This window comes from Manacus candei, unplaced genomic scaffold (assembly GCF_025592945.1).
Source record: "Manacus candei isolate 608988 ecotype Guabito, Panama unplaced genomic scaffold, ASM2559294v1 h1tg000046l, whole genome shotgun sequence".
Classification (NCBI taxonomy): Eukaryota; Metazoa; Chordata; class Aves; order Passeriformes; family Pipridae; genus Manacus; species Manacus candei.
The window spans coordinates 2,581,289-2,606,007 of NW_026138094.1; the positions used below are offsets into that span (position 1 = coordinate 2,581,289).

The 24,719-nt window shown below is 38.1% G+C and overlaps 1 protein-coding gene and 1 long non-coding RNA gene across 3 annotated transcripts in view; one reads left to right on the forward strand and one right to left on the reverse strand.

The window, feature by feature from the left end:
- The window catches only part of LIPC (lipase C, hepatic type), a 52,123-nt gene extending 45,320 nt beyond the window's left edge, over window positions 1–6,803 (reverse strand). Inside the window, exon 1 of the mRNA XM_051797110.1 lies at window positions 6,638–6,803. Within this exon, the coding sequence (XP_051653070.1) occupies window positions 6,638–6,719 (82 nt within the window). The 5' untranslated portion in view covers window positions 6,720–6,803. The remainder of the gene's footprint in view (window positions 1–6,637) is intronic.
- LOC127475359 (uncharacterized) overlaps window positions 1–24,719 on the forward strand; it is a 47,281-nt gene that overhangs the window by 15,128 nt on the left and 7,434 nt on the right. Inside the window, exons 2-3 of one of the 2 annotated variants that reach the window (XR_007906177.1) lie at window positions 15,633–15,729; window positions 15,925–16,793. This is a non-coding gene — a long non-coding RNA (uncharacterized LOC127475359). Of the gene's footprint in view, window positions 1–15,632; window positions 15,730–15,924; window positions 16,794–24,719 lie in introns of those variants that run through there. The other variant, XR_007906178.1, reaches the window with a different exon arrangement.

The window sequence follows — 24,719 nt, forward strand, 5'->3', positions numbered from 1 at the left end:
AAATTCTCAGAAGATTGTAAGGTCTCAGGTGAAAGCCTGGCATGAATAATACCATTCAAAATATTTTGTTTGTAGTGAATAAAAGTTGCCCAAAGATTTCTGCCTTAAAAAAGAAGATAAATATCTCCCATGTCCCTTCCCTTCCTCTTGTCAGCCCCTAAAAAGGAAACCTTGAGGGCATTGGCACTGTCATTTTCAGTTAAAAGTACAAGGGACATAAATATGAAAACTATTTCACCACAACACACAAAAAAATCAAATGGGAATATAACAAATCAAAATATTACCCTCTTAAATCATGAATATAATTTCTTAACATATTTTTTGTCTGAAAGTCCATAAAATTTAATTATTTGTATTTTTATAACAACTTGTAGAATTCCAATCAAAGATAAGTTCTGGACAAGTTTTAGTCTGAAGTCATGACAATTACCTGGACAGTATATTTATTAGACAATTATTTGCCTGGTAAATAAATCAGAATGTAATTTGGTAGTTTTTCAGTATATTTATCTTTTATTAGCACAACTAAGGAACAGCCATACATACCACTCACACCCCAATTTGACAGAATCTCTAATTTGAGGGACTTTTGGAAGTGCAGATTGGCAAACATGAAGATAAACCTTAATTGATGTCCTCTGACATCCCTTATGACCCACTGAAAGGGAGAAGAATGGTACTTAAAAGGGTAAATAAAATCCTTCAGTCTGACACTGCAGATTATTTTCAGCCTGAGAAGCATAAAGTAGAACCACAAGTGATTTAACATCAGAAGATTTTAAAATGAAAAATTGAATCTCTGCAGTGTTTCTTTATAATTATTGTCAAAGTTAGCATTAAGATCTGGGAGAACATGCCAGTGTAGCAGAATTTTAGGGGCATTTGTCAGCTCCAGACACAAAATTAAACCAAACGTATGTGTATGTTTTTATTTTTGTCCTTGGATCCGCTCTGTCATCGTCTCCTCCCTGGTTCAGTGCCTTCCTCTGGAAGTAGTCTCCATCAGTTTCCCTTACTGAGTAAAGCACTATGCAAAATTAGAAAATGCTTTTGGGATCAAATATTTCAAAATAGCAGAAGTTTTGAGGGTTTCTCTCCTAAAAATTGGTTTTTCAGATTGGACATGCTGTTTTCATTCCAGAGAGCAGTATGTGTTCAAACACCTTGTCTACTGATATCCAGTATTTTTAGATTTCTTTTTTGTCATTTGTTGCAGCTGGAGCAACACCACAAAGTCTGGAGGCAAAGTAGAAGCCCAAATATAAACCAAGTATTATTGGTATTGTTATTATGTATCAAATATTATTGGTAAAAGATTCAGATAGATTTTATTGGACTGGCTAAACAAAAAGGAGAATTTCTGTAGCTTTAGGCAACAGCTCCTCTTTCTACAACCATCTTGTGTTAGAAGCATTTCAGCACCAGCAAAGGCTTTCGTTGGCTGATCACAGTGGTTATGTGTAAGGGTGTGCAATCCTGTGCAGTTAATGCTCTCTGAGGATATTAGCAGCTCTAACAATTTTTTTTTAATTTAAAAGGAACAAGCAAGAGAGTTGTCATAGTAATATAACTTTAAAACCAGCATATTTTTCTAGAAGAAAGACTACAAAGTGTGAAAGTGGTAATTTTTTTTAACTTGGAATATAGACATTAAACAATTTTTTTTGCAGGAATTATATTTCACATTTGGCCTGTTGCCAAAGCAGTGAACTTTATCACCCAGTCCTGGCATGTGCAGATAGATGGCCCCTTCTGTCTCTTTTGCCAGTTATTGCTTATGTTGCCAGGAAATATTAATCATGCTGCTTGGAAGTGGCTGCTGGCCCATCCACCTGCTGCCAAGCTATTCCACTGTACAAGGAGTCTGACTTATCTTCAGCAAAGAGTCTCTAAGCTCTAGCTAACATATAGGAAAAAAGGTCACTGTGCTAAGGCCACCCAAGGGGACCATATGGTGTTATGAGCTACATCATCACTATTGTACTGCTGTCGATGCAACTCTATTAATAACCCTGCAGCTCCACATGGATTGGGCTTAACTATGGTTTCCAAAATGAAATGTGTAATATGAACCTAGAGTGAAACACAAAATAGGCAGAAAAGAAAAATGTTCTCTTTAATAATGAATGTTCTTATTGATAGTTATTTTCCATCAGAACTACATATATATATATGTTTAAAATTAACTATAACCTTCTCTAGTTGGAGAGAAAGGGGAAGAAAATAAGTTAAGCACTTAGATTGCAGTGCCACCTTACCAAGAACTGTTCTGCATGGGCAAGTTTTTTGTGTCACATGAGTTCAGCTACTGTTCATACAGCAGTGGTCAGAAGAATGTAATGCTTAAGTCATATGAATTGCAATCCTCTGGTGAATTTAAGGTCCTCATTAAGATGTTCAGTCACTTGCATTAGTAGAAAGATTGAAACTTGTTTCATGCATGGATAGTTCCTTTGTCAATCAAATTCCCGTTATTGTCTCTTGTCATGGGAAAAGCAAAGGGCCTTCTGTTAGACTGCAGTTGTATTTTGGACTCTGCAGTGAAAATCGATGGCTGAAATTATATTTGTAGATTTTTCTGGGTGCCAAAAGGAGCAATAACTGGTTTAGATGATAGAAATTTTGGTAGAATTCTAAGACTCCTGAGAGCATTGCAAAAGCTGTGTATGGATACAGTGAATCTGAAACACAACCACTCAGAAAATGACAGCAAATACTTTTTTATAACTTCTATTAATATCATAACCTAGATCATTAGTGTGCCTGGTTAGTACCCTGATATCTGAACTTCCAAATTCCAAGACTTCTTGGACCAATATTTTGGTACATCATAAAATTTAGCTCCTGAATCCCTGCTTGAATGACCTAACTAGAAGTGACATGAATTTCAGCTTCAGAGGTGATGCACAAGCTCCAGTGCAGTAAATGAGAAATATTAACTGGTTTTAGTCTTGTTTCTATGGGTTGTAATCATGGTATATTTCTGCATATGAAGAAGAGGGAGAGAAAAAGAATATTTTTTTTCAGTAATTTTTGGAGCCAGTTTCATTTCATAGCACTTTCTCTCAAACTGGAAGTGGGCTGGGATTGCTGTGGCCTTGTTGGCTTTAGTCTGTGTTCTTCTGTCGTTTAATATAAACCTGAATCACACAGAATTAATGAAAACTTAAGGCACAGGTTATTATTACACTGAATATGCTTCAAGGAATTGAAAGGAAGGTCTTCTCTACATTTTTACATTTAGGGTAGACTTTAAAGAACTGTTAGACAGTAAAAGTGATATTCACCTTCCATGTCAAAGGTAACCATATCATCATCTTAGCAGACTTTAGCTCTCTTTCTCTGCAGTTTAAATGGCATTTGAATCTTCTGTTTATTGCCTTTCTCATAGTTTTTCAGCATCATCTAGAAATTATTATTTTGTTTGTTCTTCAGATCTGATAGTGTGACTGCATTTTATTGAGGAGTTTTATCTAGGCTTTGGAGGATTTGATATACCAAACACACCTTTTATATCTCTGTAATACTCTTAGGGAATAAAGAAAATGTAACAGCTATTCAGGTTTCTCTGTAATCCATTCCTGTGGTCTATGTTATATTACTAAGATGTTAGCACTGTAATACTTAAAACACAGCAGACCTGGATGACAATTAAGATGTTACCTTTCTCTTTTGGGCAAAAAAAAGTCCAGCTCAGCTGCCAGCTGTGAGACTGTCAGGTAAGAAGTGCTGGCTCAACAGCAGGAGTTCTCATGTCAGCCTCTGCAGAACTCTGCTCTGCACAACCAAGTGGAATAATTGAATATATTCCCACCTACTCTTATGTTTACAGAAGAAGAATCAAAATAAATAGGAGCTTATGTTGAAGCATTTTTCACATGCTTTTAGAAAGAATCATCTTGGCTTAACTTCAGGAATGTTATTTTTAGGTGCTTATTTCTGGTTCCGGGATGCTGCTTTTAGATAATGAACATTTGCCAAAAATTACAAACTTCTTTCCTGCTATATAATTGTACAAGAAAACCATGATATTTCAGAAACACTCTGTGTTTTTTTAAGAATAACCTCATGTGTGTTTTAAATGGGATGTTTTTGCTTGGTAATGCAAATCTTGTTCTACATAATTAAGTATAAAATAAGAACCTATAGCATGTATATTTTATATAACTTTGTAAAAATTGTTTACATACACTTATCTAAATTGATTTACCCACTGCAGTCTAATTCCTATAAATTCTGATTTTTTAATGTAATTTCTTTTACTGTGCAGGTGGATAAAATGATAGAGAAAAAAAAGACTTGATTATTTTCTGGGTACAAATGAATGAGTAGGACTTTTACTTACACAGTGATTGTTCTTTTAGAGGATGGTTCCCTTACAGCAATTGTTTGTGCTAGAATGACATGCCAGACATTCATCTTTGAGAAGGCCTTGCAGATCCTTTTAGTTACACTGTTCATTGCTGCAGTTCCTGCTAAAGCAAGAACAAGGGAGCTCCGAGGTGCGAGGATATCCAGGTAAAATAAATCCAATGCTCATTGAAAGCTGTCTCCTCTTGACAACATTTAAAGGGCTCTTATGCAGAACTAAAATCTTTGCTGCCCTTCCTTAGTGAGAGATAATGCCTTATTGTCCTTTGCATAAGCCATTGTGGGAAGAGAATTTGCCTCCTTGGGAATTGAAATGAAGAAAAAGACTCCCTGAGGTTACTAAGTGTGGCCAAAACACCAGAGGTGATTGAGGACAGACAGAACCAGCAGAGCTATGCTGGCAAATCAAATGGCCATAGAAATAAGGCAAGTTTGAGAACTGGGAGTTCCATTATCTTCTGGACAAGGTTGGTGTGGCTGAGGTTGGATTGGAGAAGGATAAGAAGGGAGTGAAAGCTGCAGAAATATACATTAATGCAAATGGATAGTTGGAATTAGAGCTGGACCGATTTAAAATTGACAGATGAGGGTCCAGGTTCAGCATAATGGAAAACCAGGTCCTTTAACCTTTTAACTACTCTCTGTAGCATATCTAGTTGGGCTGTGGATAGCCTCTACAAGAAAATACAGTCCAGTCTTCTTGCATTTTTAGAAGAGAACCTGCTCTACTTCTGAAATCCATCTCTTGCCTCAGCATACAATGAACTGGGCATATCTGCTAGTGTCAGTATGACATGTCACTTGTGTTTTGTCCCAAGTGAGGTTTTAAACTGCAGAAGCAATAAGCAAACAAGTGAAGTCCATCGATACAGGAGTCCTAGGTCATGAGGGGAAAGGGAGATGGAGAGAGTGAAGCAACTGCCCTTGCTATAAACAGTACCACAGATAGTGGGGTTGGGGAATGCAGCTGCATAAGGCAAGACCTGTGACTGTGAAAAAACAGGGGTACAATGATTTTCTCTCTCTGCCTGGTGTTTGTATTTATAGTGAACTAAACTTTAACCACACAGTGGAATCTGGATAGATCTGGGCAAAAATTATGTGAGATGCCTCAAATTAAAGTTAGTGCTCTAATTTTTGGTTCTCTCAAAAATACAGAATTTGATCATGGTTTCTAAACAGCTTTCTAAGGTTCAGCAACTGTTAAAGATATGCAGATCTTGCTGTCTGGTAAACCAGGCCAAGTTATGGCATTAATTGCAGTTTAAGTTCTCATAGTGTTTTAATTCAAGGATTTTATGTTGTTCAAAATGAAACCCAAGGGGAATTTTAATGTGCAGAATCAAAGAAAGGTGGTCCTGCCTCCTGTAGATTGAAATCACTGTGCCTATTGCATATAAAGCATTTTTATAGCAAATGGTTTCTAAAACTGTTAATACAAATTAACATAAATGCAAAACACAGCTACTGAAAGAGGCCATACTTCTGTGAATGTGCACATCTTGCTTTATTTCCAGCTAAAGAGAAAACTACATTTATCCCCTTCAGACTTAGACTATTAGAAATGTAGTTAAATAAGAAGGAAAGCTCTTTCTTGCTCTGTATGGCTCAATGATGAAGCCAAACATGGAATTGTCTTTGTCAATCACATCTGAGAGGTTTCAAGAAATGCAGTTTTGTGATGCACTTAATAGTCCCCCAGACACTGAGACAATGTGCATAACACAAATGCATAGGAAATGGGTGTACAACCAGTGACAGAGATCCTTCCCAGTGCTGCTCTACAAAACATACTGCAGATGTATCTCTTTCACTCCAAGATGTTCCTCCCACTTGAGATGAAAGGCAACTCAGAAAATAAAAGCTTAAACACTCTCAGATAGCTAGAAATGTTGATTCATAGTAGGAGACTGAATCTGTTGTAGAGAATACTTCCAACCCAAGAGGATTATGACAATATCACTCCAGTGTATGTTTTCAAACTAATAAATTTTAAAACTAGCTTCATCAGAAGTTTGTTAAGGGTCACAGTACCATAAGTCTATAGTCTCAAATGTATGGATTTCTACTGAGAAATGTTTGTTGTAATTACAAACAACTGCATTTTCCAATAAGCACAGACAGTTATAAATGCCATAGTTTAAGGGAACACAGCACCCAAACACAACATGCTGAGGATCAGTCAGTCAATACTACTAGATTTTTATAGCATAAACATTTAAAAAAAGTTCATGATCATTATTTATATTTGATAGTATATTACCTTTTTTCTTTCCTCCATATGTATTTGCTGAGACGATGACACAAGAAAGCAACAAAAATGAAAGAAGTTGCAAACTTTTCATTTTTTCTTTCTCTGAATGAGAGTTCTGCCAAATTCTGCCAAGAGATGGGAAAAGGACAAAATTAGCAGTGCTTTGCAAGAAATTCTTTGCCCATTAATCATTAACCCTGAACTCTCCTGTTCCCTACCCCGGATTTGCCTTTTATGGAAGTGAAAATGGAATTTGCCTGTTTTCAGTCTCTTCATTTTCATGTTATGCCACCTGTGGCAGAAAGAATTTGGAACTAGATCCTCCTGCCTTGCACAGCTCTGAGCATGGGGACTTGAGGGTGTGAGTTTTGTGAAATACTGGTAAAGGCCGTGGGTAGCCAGCTCAAATTCAGTTGGTCAACAGCTCAGTCTGAACATTTTGTAAAATAATGGTAAGAGCAGAAGGTTAATCGAAATATTTCATTAACACAGACAAATCCCAGCAAGGGAAGCATCAAAATTTTATATGCATGAAACACTTTTCTTATTTCATTAGTAAAACTGTTATCAGATTTTGGATAAAGGTGTCCATTAATACAGTGTGGTTTGTACTGGAAATCAGAGCAGAATTTTAATTGCAGTGTTGTGTGTATATGACATAAGGAATAGAGGCGTAGTGCAAAGTGTGAGAGGACCAAAATTACTCTTGAATAGGCAGCAACTATTACACTAAATTGGGTCTCACACATGAGCAGGACACAGTGGTGTCCTCTGGGCCACCTTAGCATCAGTGTGGAGCATCCTAGTTTTCCCCCATAAGTTCTTGAGACATACTTCAGCACATTTTAAGGGAATGAAGTGCCAATTATGATGTAGCCATGGCAGCACAGGCCTTAGGACAGGCTGCAAATCAACCTGCATTTCTACTAATTATGAATAAGGGAGAAAAGTGCAGATCACTCCCTTTCCTTGCTCACTCCAAGGAGCTTTGAGTCTAGGATGCAGCAGACAGCTACAAAACCCTACAAACAATCTTTAAGGTCACACCAATCACCAGAGCTGGCAGTGATCTTGGCACACAAACACCTGAAGCATTGTCGAGACTGATTGATCAGTGTGTGTATCTGAAAGTACATTAAAAAAAGAAGAAATACAGAAAATGAGGTGATGGGATCAAAATTACTCTTGATAAATGATAAATACTCTTCGCAGCAGCATTTTCAGTGAGTGAGAAAAGAAGACAGGAGATAGAACTTGGACAAGAAGAAAGAACAAGACAAGAATTTAGGCTGTGATGATGGACAGGAAATGCTGTATTTTAGCAAAGTTAACACTAGAGGAAATTACTGGTGTGATTTAGCACAGCCTTGCAGTGAACTTAGAAAAATGTTAGCTGAAGATGATGTGAAGATGACAGATCTGAGTGACAGGTTGAATGGTGATATAGCCACAGTAATCAAGACCATTTGGGGGAGAAAGATTGCAAGCTCTATTTTCTGCAGACAGGAATTGTTCTGAAACCAGGTGGTAGATCTGTTAGGGACAGAACAGGCTGTTGGATCTTTGTGAAGAGATTGCCTGAAAATAAAGACTATAGGAATCAGTCTTTGGATTTACTTCCCACTATAGCACCTGTGTAGGAAACCAGAAACATTATGAGCATCTTATGAAGGATTGCTTAAAGTGGTAAGAGGAAAACTGGGAAAAGAAGGGGGAGGAACCTGCCTTCTTTTGGCAGGTTTTCACTTTCTTTGGCAATTCTGCATCAGCCACTGCCAATATTTATTTGTCTTTTCAGTGTTCACAAAGTATCACCGATAATGGTGACGGCCCTAAGCGGTGTTGTGGGAATAATTGTACAGCATTGGAACAAGAGGTTTCACAGAGCATATTCAGGATGAGTTTATGTAGCACAAAATTGCATGTTATGGCACATTAGTCCACAGAGAGCAGATGTGATGGTGTTCCAGAGGAAGGAGCTGCTCCCAATGGCCTCTACAGCATTGTCACACAATGTGTTTTTGGAATGTGGGGCTGGGTTTTCTTTTCTTCTCCATTTGATTTACATGAGTAAATCCAATTGCCTTTATTATCTACTCATAAAGAAAAGAATGGGTCTCCTGCAATGTAATGAACATTAGAGGTAGGAAACTCCCAACAAATAATTTTCCTGTGAATCCAGATATTGAAATTAGAACCTTTGCTGTTTTCAACTTGTTTATCTGGTCACTTGATAACTACTTTGCTTGATCTGTTCTCTCAGATGGGTTAATTGCTGTTTGTATTGTTATAGCATATATAAAATTCTATGAATATATAACCTAAATTGTTTTAGGAATTAGTTCTTGATGTAGAAAGTATAACAAGAAAGAGTCTTTGGTACATTATGAGAATAGAAAGAGCGGAGACAGGTATTTATCAGAAGGGACTGTGCAGTAGCTACTCAGAGTTACTGGCAGCACATTGCATCACATACCCAAATGGCTTTTTTCCAGCCACATTTGGATCTGCATGAGGTGCAGTGAATGGGAGCCGCAATATTCTGGGTGGAAATCACTGCGGAAAAGAGAGAATCCTCTGGAAAAAAGAGGATGCTCCGGGTCTTCTTATTAGTCAATCATGGAGGATGCTGAGTGAAACTGGATGTATCTGAGATACTAATAGTTGTCTGCTGGTCTGCTGGGGCCATATGAACTGTAAGACTGCTCTGCTGCAGTCACTGGCAGTGACAAAATTTACAGCAGCTGAATAAACACAGGCACTAGAAAATCAGGGAACAGAAATCTCAGGGACTATAAAGAAAGCTGTGTGGTTGATGGAGGAAAATGACACCTGGAATATGCAAGCTACACTGTGTCCTGATGTTACTGTCAAGAGTGAGTGTAAAGTTTATTCTTTAGAATTGAATGTGTTTGTTACTCATGCTCTGGATAAGGCAAATGGATAATTTGGTATTTGCAAAAACCTTGATTCTTAAAAAATATCTGAAATTAAGTTCTTAAATGTAAGGTTTAATATGGTTATGGTTAAATAAGTTAGCCTTAAAATGTAAAGGATCCATTTTAAAAAGGAGCTATTCTGTAGATACGAACTCTTTCCCATAACAACCAGCATTTGCACATTACTTCATTGCCCGCATTGAAATCACTCATACCAACTGTAGTGATCTGCATTCTAAATTTAGAAATACAGAATCCAAACTGCTCTTCTGTGAAACAGATAAAATGCCTGTTTAGTATTGCATGGAGGCCAGTGCTTTGCCTGTTTTACATGAAATGCTATCTTTTCTTAAACACACAGTGTCCTAAGGCCGATTTCTAGCTTATGCTGGTGTGTTTATATCTAGTTTGCATGTCCTGTAAGAGAGCTTGATAACCTTCTCTCTTCTGCTGAGATGCTGCTTGTACAATATATACCCAGGAGGTAAACCCTCAATCACAATCCCCATCTGCTTCTTGGCTAATGTTCCAATTATAGTTAGACCTCTTGCACATATTCACATCTGAAATAAAATTGATGGTTTCACTATTGAGAAGCAGCATGTGACTAATGATGCATTGTACCATGCAAGTTTTTGCTTAAATGTTTCTTTCTAATCAAGTTAAATAAAGGAACACAGGGCAGAAATTTGTCAGGCGTACAGTCCTGCTTTTTCCCTGAGACCACACCGTTCATCAAGATGGTTTTCAATCACCTGAAGACCAATAATACTGTAGTACAAGATGTTCTTTCAGGTTTAGAAGATATTTTATGGGCCAGAACTTCAGCTAGCATAAATTGGCTTCTGTGCAGCTCTAATGATTTTCACCAGCTGAGGATCCACCCTGTGTTCCTATAATTAGCCGCTAGCATTTGAAAAAAGATTCATGTGATGGTGATGCTAATACATCTGAGGTTATAGAGCAAGAAAATTTTTATGTGGTTGAATTTTTAATGCAGTTTTTAAATCCAGAATTTATTCTGCCTGGTTTATCATTCCTAGGATTTTTAAATATCAAATAACTCCGAAGAGACAGTTTTAGATGGAGTTTTGTGTGTGGATTCATGGCCTATGTCAAACATACAGCAGCTGCACGTGAGTCTGAAACTTCCTTTACAGCAACAGCTATCGAGCCATCAGACTTTTCAGTATTAAATTCACAAGTAAATAATTGATCAGCAGACTTTGTTTTCTGATATGAAAGAAAACCACTCATTTGCATGAGCATAGTTTTGTGAAATAGGAGTTTCTCCTGCAAGATGCATGTCACGCTCTGTAGCTCCTGATTAAGGTAGTCTTCTTCCATGACTCATCACCCAGAATACTATCTCACTTTCCTTGGGTGCACATTTGGGACTAGCCAATGCATTCTTGCAATTTTAAGTTTTGTTTCAAGTTTAGCACATTTTGTATATTTGTACATTTAATAATTTTTTAAATATGCTCCACTGAGTAGTTCGTATTATAAACAGCTCTAAACAAAGAAGAGAACCCAAATACAACTGCCAAGCATAAATATAGTTGTACAATAAGTGGGTCATCTGCTCCTACTTCCAACTTTAAAAAAAGGCATTTTCTAGTTTGTTTACTTCAATGTTAGCTGAGTGCTTTTTGCAACAATGCATTACTTGTTTAGTTGCCTTAGAGGAATGCTGCTTCTTGGCTTGTGTGTTTGTCTTTCTCATGGGTACACTGTGTTCTCTTGGGGTATGTCTCTGAAATCTTGACAAATCAGAAAAGTACAGATTAGACAAACCAAATAAAAGGGGAGAACAAATCCCAACACATCTGGACTGGCCATGCTCTCCAATTATGTGTAGAATATTGTGTGCTTGCTATTACCCCTGCCTTAAAATAGGTGAGGAGCTGGCCTACTCCCTGCCTTTCATTACAATTAGTTCTATTCTTCAGCAGCCAGGGCTGAACTTCTGCATGGTTATGCACTACAGGAAAGGGTAGTGCAGCTGCAGACTTTTTATCCACCTGTTTTCTTAGTTCTGTTTTGGATTTTTGCTGTTGTCAGTGCCCTGTTTCAGGGGTGACTATACAGCCTGTAAAATTTTGCATTGAATTGATCATTGTTAAAGCAGCTTTCTCATAGAGCTGTGGCATGTAGGAAAGCTTCCATCAATCAGCACTGTGCTGTCAATAGATGTAATTGTGAAGAAGAGATGTGCTTTTGGAAAGCCCAGCCTGCCTGCTGAGGACATTTCCCTTCATTGGTCTGTGTAAGAAACAGCTCAGCACCTGCAATAAAGCTCATTGGCAGACTGAGACCCAGCCCAACCTCCTCCCTCCCCCCTGAGGTCTGAGCTTGATGGTTTTAAGCAAAACCAACAGAAGAGCAATGCTTTTTGAAGCTGCCTTGCTTGCTCACCTCCCTCACATCAAAGAGAAACATATCTGAAACAGGTGAATCCATAGTAAAACCAACAGTGTTCTCTCCCTTCCCTTTCTAGCCTCTGTATTCAGATATTGATTGATGGTTCTTCTTGATAAGGAAGGCAGCAAGGACAAGACAAGTAGGGCTTCTTGCAAGTAACATATTTGAAGAGGATACACACGAAAGCACTTAAACAAAAGGCAGAGAATTGTGCCGAGTAAAGGAACTTGAAAGACAATAAACATTCAAGTGCTGATTGATGATGACTCTTAAAGCTTAACATGCTCACAGGAGCAAAACCTGCATCCCCATGGAGCTGCTGTCACTGAAATTGAGTCTTTATGAAAAAGGAAGAGCAAACAGATGAGAAAGCTGAAAGAGGAAGAATAGGATTAATGTGTACAGAGTAGATTTGGGAGGAGCAGAGTGTTTCAGGTGCTTAATTCTCGACCCCAAACATTTTGCTTGTTCTAGGGCCTGACACAGCTCTTGCTCATCCTAGCAGAACTTAGATATTGGATTGGGTAGACTCTTCGATCTGATATATTGTGGCAGTTCCTACATTTCTACAAGATTAGACAAGATTATAGGATAGAAAATTAGCTTACTTAAGGAATGAAGAAGCCTTAATACTTTAAGCATCAGTTAGGATAAACATGCATTTAAAATCTTCTCCGAACTTTCTGAAAATCTGGTCTGAAAAACTCCCTGAAAATGTTCCAAATTGGTAAAAGAATTATTGACTTTGTTCACACGAATAGAAATGAATGTAGCCTACTAGAAAGAATTTAAATGCTTGTGTCTCTGTTAGTTCTGGAACTGCAAATCTTTGATGTCTGGATAAACCATAGAATAATTGATTATGTACATTGGTATTCCAAAGTCCATAGTTGTTGAAATGATTCACAGAAAGAAATCAGTCAGTATTAGATTTGAAGTGACCATGACCACAAATTCGAACAATTTCTTGGTATTGTCCTGTAAATACTGATGTTCCACAACTGAAATGGGAAGAGCTTTTAAATACTGCATTTAGCACAGATGTTTCCTGTTATAACAGATTAGTAAAATTTCAGTATTCAATAGGCTTTTAACACCCACCCTCCATCTGTGGTATTCATTTTCAGCATTGTGGAATAGGCCAAAAAAGCAGGCATATAATTAAAAAGAAACCCCATCAGGGTGTTTTCTCTAGCTCCATTTTCTTTTTTTTTTCCCTGTGTTCCTTCATTTGTGCGTGGAAACATTTTATGGGTGGCAACATGGGTAAGACAAAGCTCGTTCTCCATCTGGGAGTTACTGCAGACAAGTGCACTGCAAACAAGCCCTTGAGCATATGCTGCATCCATAAGTGCTAATTGAGAAAGTCTGATTACGTCAGTTGAGTAAGAATAATATATTCTTTGCCAAATGACCAGTTTGTGCTTGCGGCTTTTAAGTAGCTGTGGTTCACCAAAGTGCTTGAGAAGTGCCTTTACTTTGAAGAGGAAGCTGAGAAAAGGGCTGAAAGCAAGCGGTGCTGAGGGACTGCAAGGTCAATAACCAAGAGAGCTGCCACAGACACAACTCAAACAAAATGATGGTAAAACTCCTCTTTTAGTAACTTGTTTGGGATATAAAGGCAGAGAAGGAAACAAGCAGAGCAATGTCTCTGACCATAACACACTTTGCAAACACATACAAAATTTACTGTGTAAACCTACTTCTCAAGCTTCTTTCATGCATGTTTATTCAGGGTTGAATGTCAGCCTTCATTTCTCAGTCACATCCATACAAGTGTCAGATATATGACATTAAAGACCTGCGATTTGAGGATTACTCTCATTTTTACTTTTGTTCTGTTTTCTTCTATATTTCATTGTAAATTTTCACCAGTAAAGTCCATAATGCCTTTTGAGACAGAACAACAATATCCAGTACAATATTAAAGGGGTACAGTGTCCTATAAAGTGACTTGAGTGCTCAGGAACCTTCTTGAATGTAAGAGAGATACTTAAAAGCTTGGCCTACTTAGTTATTTAAAAGATTTTTAAAGCCCTGGTCAAGAATTACAAGTACTAAGATGAGAAGCATATTTTTGATGCTACAATTGCACATTTCTACGATGAGGGGAATCCCAGGATATCTTTATGAATTACATAGACAGTGAGATCAGCAAGGGCACTGCTGAGATTCAATTCTGTCTTTCTTTTTGCATCTTTATCAGTTGATAATTCCCTCCCTTATTCTTTACTTCCTCCCTGACACTGGTAAGCCATGTTTTGACTCACCTGACCGTGAGGCTTTCAAGCAAACTATATGTGTCTCCTACTTACTGCAGTACTGTTTACTGTTTAAAGAAGTTCCCTTAGAAAACAATGTACACATATTGTGGAACGTCAGGGCGTTTTTTTGTAAAAACCCCCCAAGGCAGGTGTATTTAATGGCAGCATTAGTGTAATTTACAGACTGGAAAGCAAACAAAGCAGAGAAAAGTAGCCTTTTTTTTCTCAAGCTGTTTTTTCTGAACAGTTTTGGTGCCTGTTAAGAAACGACTTCACACAATTCCACAATCAGTCAACCTGTAAGCAGTAACATCATATCTAGTGTTTAAAATGTGAGTTTAGGAACCAGGTGTTTGGATCTGGTTTCTTTCTATGGCTCTAATTTCCTGTTGTTAACTCATGGGTAAGTCACTCCACTTTCTGTTGGTTCAGGAGTCCCATTAGATAAAGGCAGCAGAATAGTACTTATTTTTCCAGTGTGGTGAGGCTCTGTAAATGACACTGTATTTTCTGAAGGTGTTACATAAGTCAAAGTAATAATGTTGTATCTAATTGAATCCTTCAATCTAACAGATGGGAGCAAAGCTTAAGAAAAATGTTGAACTATTTTTCCCCCTTGCATATTTCTGCTATTTTTATGTCTCAGAAGTATTTTTGAAATGAATATCTCTTCAATGAACATAAATGTTAACAGAATACATTTTCACACACAGGGTTATGTTCCCACATCAAAACTTTAACCTCAAATATATTGTGTTTAGGCCATACAGGGCAGTTTTTAAGGGCAGGGAAGCAAACAGGGCTTCTGACTTGGGAACATGATACTTGTCTTTTCCAAAACCTTATCATGTGATGTCTTATTTGTTGAATAACTTGCAGGGCAAAACACAGGCGTCAGTCTTATGAATTTTCAAGGTGACTAAGAGGTTTGTGGTTGTTGGAGAACAGGTCAGCAGACTAAACCACATTTACTATGGAGAAGAGCAGCACCACTGAGAAAGCCTCATCCGTGGGATGCAAACCTTTTTAAGTCCATACTTGCTGTGGCACATGGACCTGTTCTTCTTTATCTGCATGTATTTCTTCACTCTGTGCTGAGGCACAAACCCATGAAACCCAGGGCAGCCACTGCTGGCTTGCAGTGCCTTCCCACCACCCTTAGGAACAGCACAGAAGCAGCAGCTGCCTTTTCCCTGGAGATTTAATAGCTCAGTCTCCTGCTATGTATTCCTTGCTCTTCTGTGTTCTAATTATAACTTCAAAATTATTATTTGTTCTTAATTTCCAAATTCCATTTGGCATCTTGTACTGGAATTTCCTGCAGAGGAAGAATTCAGACTATGGGGTAGAAACCTTTCTTGTCATGTTCCCTCACAGATGGTCCAATCTGCTCTGCAGTCCGTGCCCGACAGCCGGTTCATCTGCCAGTGCAGGAACACACAGTTAAAAATGCAGGTTCTGCAATCAGCCTCAGGTAAGCACCTCAACCACGTTTGTACCCTAAAATTGAAGAATTCGGTCCCTGCCCTCCTTAAAAATGTCAATTATAGTGTTTTTCAGCTACAAGGTATATTGTGGAAGATAACTCTCTCAAATCTAGATGTAACTAGAAATGTTTGTGTGGTTGCAATACACTGACGATGTTTTCCGACTTACACCCCTGGCTTAGGGCAATTTCCTGCAGTTGACTGAGAAAATCAAGCCCATTCATGGTAGATCTGAATTTATTACTCATAGAAAAAAAAAAGCAAGGTAAGTCGAAAGATGAAAAAATGTTGCACTAAAAAAATACATTTTCAAAACTTTGGCAAAGGATTGGATAAATGCTTTATACTATATATTTGTTAGGTCTGATTCTGCACTCTATCTGATTAAACCATTTTGTCCAATATACTGTTTCTAAAATCTTACTGAATTACATGTAAATGATTCTTGTAATGGGCTCTGGGAATCTCATAATGCAAAACAGAATAAGAATGCAAAATATGTTGTGGGGTTTTTTGTGTTACTGCCAAATTACAGAAATGCACAATTTATTATAAATGCAGTAATTTCACTTTGATACAGAAGGTCTAATAAAGATGCACCTTTGCTCAGGACCTTGAATCTTAGGTCAGAAGCATATTTGGAGAGCAACTTGTAATTAAAATTTGGGTTTTTTTTCTTTATATAACTACAGCGCCATTTTAATCCTCTTAATTATTTTAGAAAAAGTTATTGTGTTTCTGACAACCACATTCTGTATTGAAAAAATATGTGTTCCAGTCTCTTTGTTCCAGATTAGTGAAATTACTATGTGAAATTCTACAAAAGTTATTACAATTTAAATACATCAGTTTTTTGTTAATGCAAAAGAGATAAAACTGAATTCCATTTGCTCTGAAATGACAGTCTCCAAATGGCACCAAACAAATTCCTCAAAATGTTACCCCTGCCTGTCCATTCTGTATAGTATTTGTCAGGAGATAAGTTAACACAAAAATTTCAAATAAGTGATTTACTCATACTTAAAGGCTGAGTAGGACATTTAATGTCACATTTTCCACTCCTTTTTGCTGCAGAAATAAGAAATTCAACTAAAGAAATAAGAATGTGATTATATTTTTATAGGTCATATATAATGTAAATTTTGAAATGGGTGAAGAAGTTTGCCATAATTCTTTTTAGTGAAAAAAAAAACCTGCATAAAAGCTTTTACAACTGTCCCTAGGGATCCCAGGGAGGTGGTAATAATTTTTGTTATAAATTAATCTTAGAAAATTTCACCGTAGTAAAAATCATGAACATTTAAAGAAATAATGCAACTTCAGGAACAGTTCTGAGATATTTCAACTAGCATAACCTAAGGTCCAACTTTCAAAGAAACTGTATATTCCTGATTTTGTCTTCTAAGTCCTCTCCTCTGAAAATAGTCTATTTCAAAATAAGTGGAGGTTTTGCAATAGGTAGTTTTTACAAGAATCACTCACTAAGAGGGGGTTTAAGGTCATGTATAAACATATACCATAAAATCACGGGATGGTGTGAGTTGGAAGGGCCCTTAAAGACCATCTCATTCCACTGCCCTGCCATGGGAGTGGCACCTCCACTAGCCCAGGTTGCTCAGAGCCCCTGGCCTTGAACACTTCCAGGGATGGGGCAACCACCCTGTGCCAGGGCCTCACCCTCCTCACAGCCAAGAATTTCTCCCTCATGTCTAATTTAAATCTTCCCTCTCTCAGTTTAAAGCCATTCCCCCTTGTACCATCACTCCATGCCCTTGTCCATGCAAAGTCCCTCTCCACCTCTCTTTGTAGCCCTCTTTGGATACTGGAAGGTGCTCTAAGGTCTCCTTGGAGCCTTTTCTTCTCCGGGCAGAACAACCCTGGCTCTCTCAGCCTGTTGTCATAGGAGGGGTGCTCCAGCTCCTGATCATATTTGTGACCATCCTCTGCACTGGCTCCAGCAGGTCTCTGCCCTTGTTATGCTGGGGGTCCCTGAGCTGGGCACAGCACTGCAGGTCTCTCACAAGAGTGGGGTAGAGGGGTAGAACCTCTCCCTCGACCTGCTGGTCACACTTCTTGTGACACAGCCCAGTACACAATTGACTCTCTGGGCTGCAAACACACTGCATTTGGCCCATATCCAACCTCTCATCCACCAACACCCCTCAAGTCCTTCTCCCCAGGGCTGCTCTCACTCCATTCTCCATTCAGCCTGTATTTGTTCTTGGGATTGCCTGGGCTCGGGTGCAGGACCTTGCACTTGGCCTTGCTGACCTTTGTGAGGTTTGCACCAGCTCACCTCTCACAGTTGTCAGGGTCCCTCTGGATGATATCCCTTCCCTCCAGTTTTACTTTTCCATTTAGACTTAGGCAGAGTTGGTCTAAATTAAAGAACTGGTGTATTTTCCAGATTATTTTTGATTTAGCTATAGGTCTTTGATATTCTTTTTCCCTTTTCAAGGCTTTGTTTCATGCATTGCCTGTTTAATTCATACCTGTTCCCTCTGAGAAGAATGAAATACATAATGAAATCAAGTTCTTAATTGGAATTGCAGGATATGTGTATTGTATTTTAGGTTTCATAGCAAAGGATATCCAGGCTGTATCACTGGCAAATCATTACAGATATAGTCCTTGGAGAGCCATTAGTAGTGATGTGGAGTGTATCACATATAGCCAGTGTTCATCAGGAGTTATGACAGCCTAAAGAAGGCAGGTTTGGACTTATTATATTTTGCTTGTATTGTATTTTGAGCCATGTATCCCTGTATTTTGCTGATAGATTGTCAGGGAAGCTATTAGTCTGGATTACATGGCAATGATTTCATTTTATGAAACAAAACAAAAAAAGCAAGCAAAAAGAAAAGCTTTTGGCAGAAGATGATCTCATTACTTAGAAGAAAAAAATCACTTGATGTGAAATTAAACGCTTATCAAAACGAATACAACAGAATAGGAAAACAAATAATTTAGATAATAACTTTGAAATGAGGATTTAGACAATATTTCCTCATTCATTTAGTGCATGTGATTTGCTAAATCAAAGCCATGGAAGCAATGTTGTGTTGAACACTTGGCTTTGCAGTGATAGCTGCTAGTAATGAACTGCATGGCCCAGTTTCTACAGGTGTGGTAACAGCTGACATTGGAGAATGTTGGCAGTATCCTAATGTGTAAAATATCCATGTGTACCATAATTTCTGAAAGGAAGTGCTTCCCTACAAGGCTGCCTATTTTCACTGTGTCTTTTGGAGTGATACTCTTCTGTTAAGGAAGTTGGTTTGGGATTTTGTCCAGGCAAATCTGGTGCACTGAGACTAGTGGGTTCAGAGAAGGAAGCCCCCTGAAAACCTGACTTTTAAAAATAGTTGACCTTGTATCCCAAGGAATGTATCCAATATGTGTCTGGGGAATTGTGCTGGAATACCACAGGTGCAGCAGTGCCCTGGGACAGGCCCTGGGGAGGCAGCTCATGGCACAGCTGGTCCCTGACTGCGCCTCAGCACTGCAGAGCTCTGGTCACCTTCTTCCCAAGCAACAGCAAAATGCCATTATGATTGTTTTCTGGAACAGACTGGTTTATGAGAAGAAAAACTTTCAGTTCCAGAAGAAAGTGAATAAAACCCCCTAAAAATATGGGATGCCAAAAGGGGAATTACAATACATGTAAAGCCATAAACCTATTAAAAGCTGCAGTGGTTGGTGCGGTGCCTTCTGGGAAATAGGTTTCATTTTTCCATTTCTTTCAAAATTTGTTGTACTGTTTTGAGTGACAGAAGCTCAGATCTATAGAAAATGGAACATTTTCCCTGGACAGGCACTCTGGTCACCTGAAGGAATACTGATCCTTTGGTGATGGCAAATCGGATGGTCTTTAAAAATATTCTTAAATAATATTTTTATTGCAGATCTACTGGGGAATTTTTATGGTGTGCTTTCTAGATTACTATGGTATAACAATTTTAAGTAAAGGCAACATAAGCATCACATCTTTTAGCTTCAGCTGCTAACTTGAAACAAAACCAGCATCCTTTGTTTGCAGTTGTTGGACTTTGTTCAGTCAACCTTTGAAGAAATAGAATGTGCCTTTTGTACAAATCAGGACCAGACTTAAACACATGGGGCAATTTGCTCACTGCATTTGAACTTAAGATTTGACATAACAAAGGATATTACAAGAAACTGTGGTGAAGTTCAAAAAAATCAGTACTGAGCTAAAGTTTATTGCCAGTACTGTTCTTGCAGATCAAGGCTATGTTAATGTGGTCTAGGGTTACTTTAATATTTTGCAGCCTCTCATTCCCTCAGTGTGTGTTTTAACATGCATATCAGTCACTTTTATAATGAAATAACTTGATAAAACCTTCTGCTTTGTGTTGGTCTCCTGAGGTAAAAAGTCACAGGTATGTTAAGTCTCACATTGTTTGTTCCAGCTTCATTATGTTTGATGAAAGAAATATCTTGGTCATATCTCATAACATGCAGTACTTCCTGAATAACTGGATTGCTGCAAGAAAGGACATTTTTTACATGGGTAATGAAATTGTATCCTAGTTATTTCCCTGGTCTTCTTTGTATGATACCTATAGGAGGTTGACATCATTAACAACTATTGCATAGCATGATGAAAAACCTTGAAAAGGACTTCTGTCTTTAGGGATGGATGAGTGGAATCTTTGCAGTCTTCCTGTAAAGATGTACTGTGCAGCTTTTTATTCTCTGTGCGGGAAGAGGTGTGTGTATATTCTAAATATGATTATGGGTCAGAGTGTAAATGTTAGGCTCTGTGAACTCCATGACTGAAACCAGACCTATCAATTATGTCAGTGGGAAGTTACTGCCAAGATCAAAAGTAGATTATAGGCCTGGCTAAGTCTGCAGTGCTACAGCTTTGCTGGTATGGCAATCTTGATGTGCAACCCTAGCAAAGAGCATGTTACTGATGTGGATGCAGCATATTCCAGATTGTTGTGAGTGAAAGATGCTCCCTTGAAAAATAATGTTGTGCATATAACTGTCTCTCTGCAATCTGGCTTTTGTTAATGCAAACAGTCACGTGTCAGTTTTGTCCATGGTCATATCTGGAGTATTCACAGCTCTGATTTGTGTTCACAGAAGCCTGGCCTTCAGCAAAGGAACTAAGAGGGCTAAGCCAAACCCTTGCCCTGTGCCCTGCTGAAGGGGTTGGGCAACCATAAGATTCTCTGTGTGACATGGGACAGGGATAGAAACAATATTCACCTGGGACAATTGCAAATAATCCAAATTCCTAGTCAGCCATCCAGTTAAAATTACAAAGGACACTTTTCTTTCCAATCTTTGTTTTGGTGAGGAAGCAGAAAAAGCAGAAAACTCAACTTCTAACAGAAACCTAATTCGCTCTAAAACCATTGGATGGAAAGTTCTTGATTTTCCTCATAGATATGAGACAAAACTATTACTTTTAAAAAGTTAAGGCTTTTTAGTATGCACACTGTAATAAAGTCACTCCAGTTTCTTCACTTTTGCCTTACTAAAGTAAGGGATTTGTAACTAGGCATTGAATGTAGGAGTGAGAGATGATGAATACAGAATCTTTGTTACACAAAAAAGTAGAAAGTATTGATCAAAGAAAATTTCTGCAGCAAACCAATTAGGGACCCATTGACAGCAAAATGACCTGCTCATCCATCTTTCAAATGAAATTGCAAACTTAGGTCCACATTATTTGGGCTCATTTTAAACACTTGAACATTTTTACTGAAGCCTGAATGCTGTTAATTTTGGTCTCCTGGCCAAACTCCAAACTGAATAATTATTGTGCTTACTCCTTTCCTAAATGACAGCAGCAGCTTCATTAGGAACAAACACATTCATAGTTTGCTGACCTAAACTGCTCTTATATTGCTATGCACTATTAACTGTTGCTGCATTTCCAACCAAGGCTGGCTGCATTTCCATGGCAGATTAAATGACCTCTGAACAAAGCATGTATATCTTTAGTTCATTTGCAAAGCTTTGGGACAAAAGGTGCTGTATGTATAAATACCACCATAATTTTAGACCTAGAACTTGAAGATGTTGAAGTGTGTTCATTGAACACAGGAAACTGTTGGCATTCAGTGGTGTAGCTGGATGAAAGGAAGAGACTATCTGGGGACAGAGGGTGTTTGCTCTTGGGGTGGAAAGCTTGTGGCCACTGATTATCATGAAAAAGGTAGTTTCACTGAGAAGCATTGCAAAATTACAGAGCAAAATGCAAAGCAAAGGGAGAGTGAGGAGAAGAGATCAAATTATTGAGAAGTCTGATAAAATATTCCAGAAATTCTATGCATGGTTTCTTAATGTTGTCAATGTTCTTACTATGTTATAACTTCTTTTAAAAAGGTCCATACTTGCCTGAAAGGTGAACGTAAGCCTGAAATAGTGTAAGATATGAGCAAGAGGCTTTTATAGTCTTTATCTTTCTACTGTGCTGCTTCACTACAGCATCATCCTTGTGTTCCAGTGCTCTTGTCCTTGTTTAGCACCTGAATTACTTGCCTAGAGTGTTTTTAAACTTAGATGCTTAACTGCACAGCTGTTCCTAAAAAACCTAGAGTAGTCTAAACACAAACAGCTAACTGGAAAAGTTGTTTGTGTGAAACTCTTCCAGCTGTGGGAGAGCCACTTGGCAGGAAAGCACTCTAATCCAGAGCGGTTACGGTGGCAGGAACAGATTTCAACCCAAAGGTCTTGGCTTTCATTAACCTTTGTCTCTGTGTTGTGAGCAGAAGCACTGTCTGATCCTTTCTTGTAGCCTGAAAGTGGACTATACTGTAGAGCTGGGCAATTTTCTCTCTGTAGACGAGTTTAGAAAGTACAAAGCAGAACTGTGCTCCCATTCTCCTAAGTACAAGCAGCTTCCTGCTCTTTCACTGCTTGGCAGATTTGTAGTCAGGAAAAATCACAAACTTATTTCCAGCACCAAAGCTATTACTAAAACATATTTTCACTATCTTAGAATTCAGAGCAGTACTTAGCAAAACAGAGGAGACACAACCTTCCACAGAGAGCTGGCGAGCTCTTGACCCAGTAATGGGTGCAGTGGCACAGAGCCCAAGCTCCTGCCCAGCTCCCCACCATCTCTGAGCCAGTGGCTGCTCACGGCTGTGCTGAGCATTACCTCTGCTTTGTTCAGGACCTGGGTGGGAGACCGGGTGCAGATGTTTGTCAGCAGTAATACTGTGGTGGTTTGAGCTCCCCAGCTTTTTTCTATCCCAGTGAATGCAGCTGCCATCTCCAAACTGGAGCCAGTGGTCTGAGCACTGCCCTTTTGGCTGCGGGTTTGTAAAGCACAGCACAAACCTGGAGGGAAGTGCAGCACTGAGAAAACAACACAAATATACATGGATTTTAAAGCATTGTTTGCTTTGGAATAAAGGTGCTATATTTTGTGTGCTGTATTCAGGTGTTCATGGTAAACTTGGATATGACTATTCAGCATCTCTTAGTTGTTGTGTGACTGGTACCAGAAGTCTAAATCCCTACACTTATTCTTTCCTAACAGTGAAGCATTTTTAGAAGTTTTCAGTTCATTAGTTATCTGAAATTATTGTGGTCGTGCTTCTATACATTACTAGGATCTATTCTTAGTGCTGTTAGGATGTATTAGTGCTTTCTTTTTTATTTTCTCTCTTATGAACTGTACTGAAAGTACAGTGTTCTTTACAAATAGGAAAGTGTCAATTCCCTCCAAACATGTCAATGTTTGTCATCAAGGAAAAGAATAACAACAACAAAAAACCATATCATGCACATCACCAGGACTGCTGACCATTGTGGATGGTCTCCTAGCCCCTCCCAGACAAAAAAAGTGCTTTTAGAGAAGCTGAAGCATCTTTGAACAGTCTGCTATGAGTAAAATTGGTTAATTTTTCAACAGACTTTATTTGCTATGAATAATTTGATGAGCTTTATTTAATTGGCAGACACAACAATAACCACTCATATCACATTTCCCACAGGCTCTGAATCGTGTTAGAGCCCTTTTCACAGTTAAATGGTTGCTAGTTTCCTCTTTCTACATCTCTTTTAGTCAATCTTGCCAAGTATCTATTCACTGATGTTATAATATGATGTTAAATATTCAAAATTACAAAGCAGCTTTAGGATGGTGCCTGAACATCATTTAGTTCTCTTATTTTGGATTTTGGAACTTTGTCTATTATTTACAGGACTCTTAGAAAAAACATAGAAATCTGTTAATAAAAGAGAAAGGGAAACACAGTGAGGACATCATTAACAGTTTCTGCAGAATTATAGATTCTCATTTAGATTTCAGTAGAATATAGACATCTAGAGCACTTAGGAAAATCAGTATTTTTTTAATTGAAACAGAAACAATCCACAGCTTTTTCCTGCCTTGCAATAATAGTTCAATTCACCAGTGTTAAATTATATTGTAAAACCTATTAAAACCCAAGTAAAATTTACGTGTCAGTAATTCCCATTCTGATGTGATAAATAATGGAGACTCAGAACTGCAATGCTTGGGTCCCAAGATGAGTCAGTTCTTTTTGACTTGAAGGACCAGCACTGGATATTAAGAATAAGAGTAGATTTCTAAACTTCTCATACAAATTAATTAGTCTTTTCACTAGTATTCATAAGCAACAAGAGATCTTAAGGTGATTTTAAGCCTTCCTTCTAACCTCTCTGTACAAAAGCAGCTTAGTAAGACTTCAGTCTGAACAGAATTCAGACCACAATGTACTTCTCATTGTATACAAAAAACATGTGCTTACCCAACTTGGCCTTACTTGATGATATGTTCCAGTTTGGCATGAACTCTTTTATAAAATGAAAATTGAAAAAAGATGTTAATGAAGATTCCTTCCTTAGAAATAGTGGATAGGTAAGCCAACAATTCTCAATTTTATATCCTCTTCCACAGAAGGTACAGCTCTGTCACATATTTGAATGGCTGTTTTTTCAAAATTGGCATGTTCTTCAAAATATT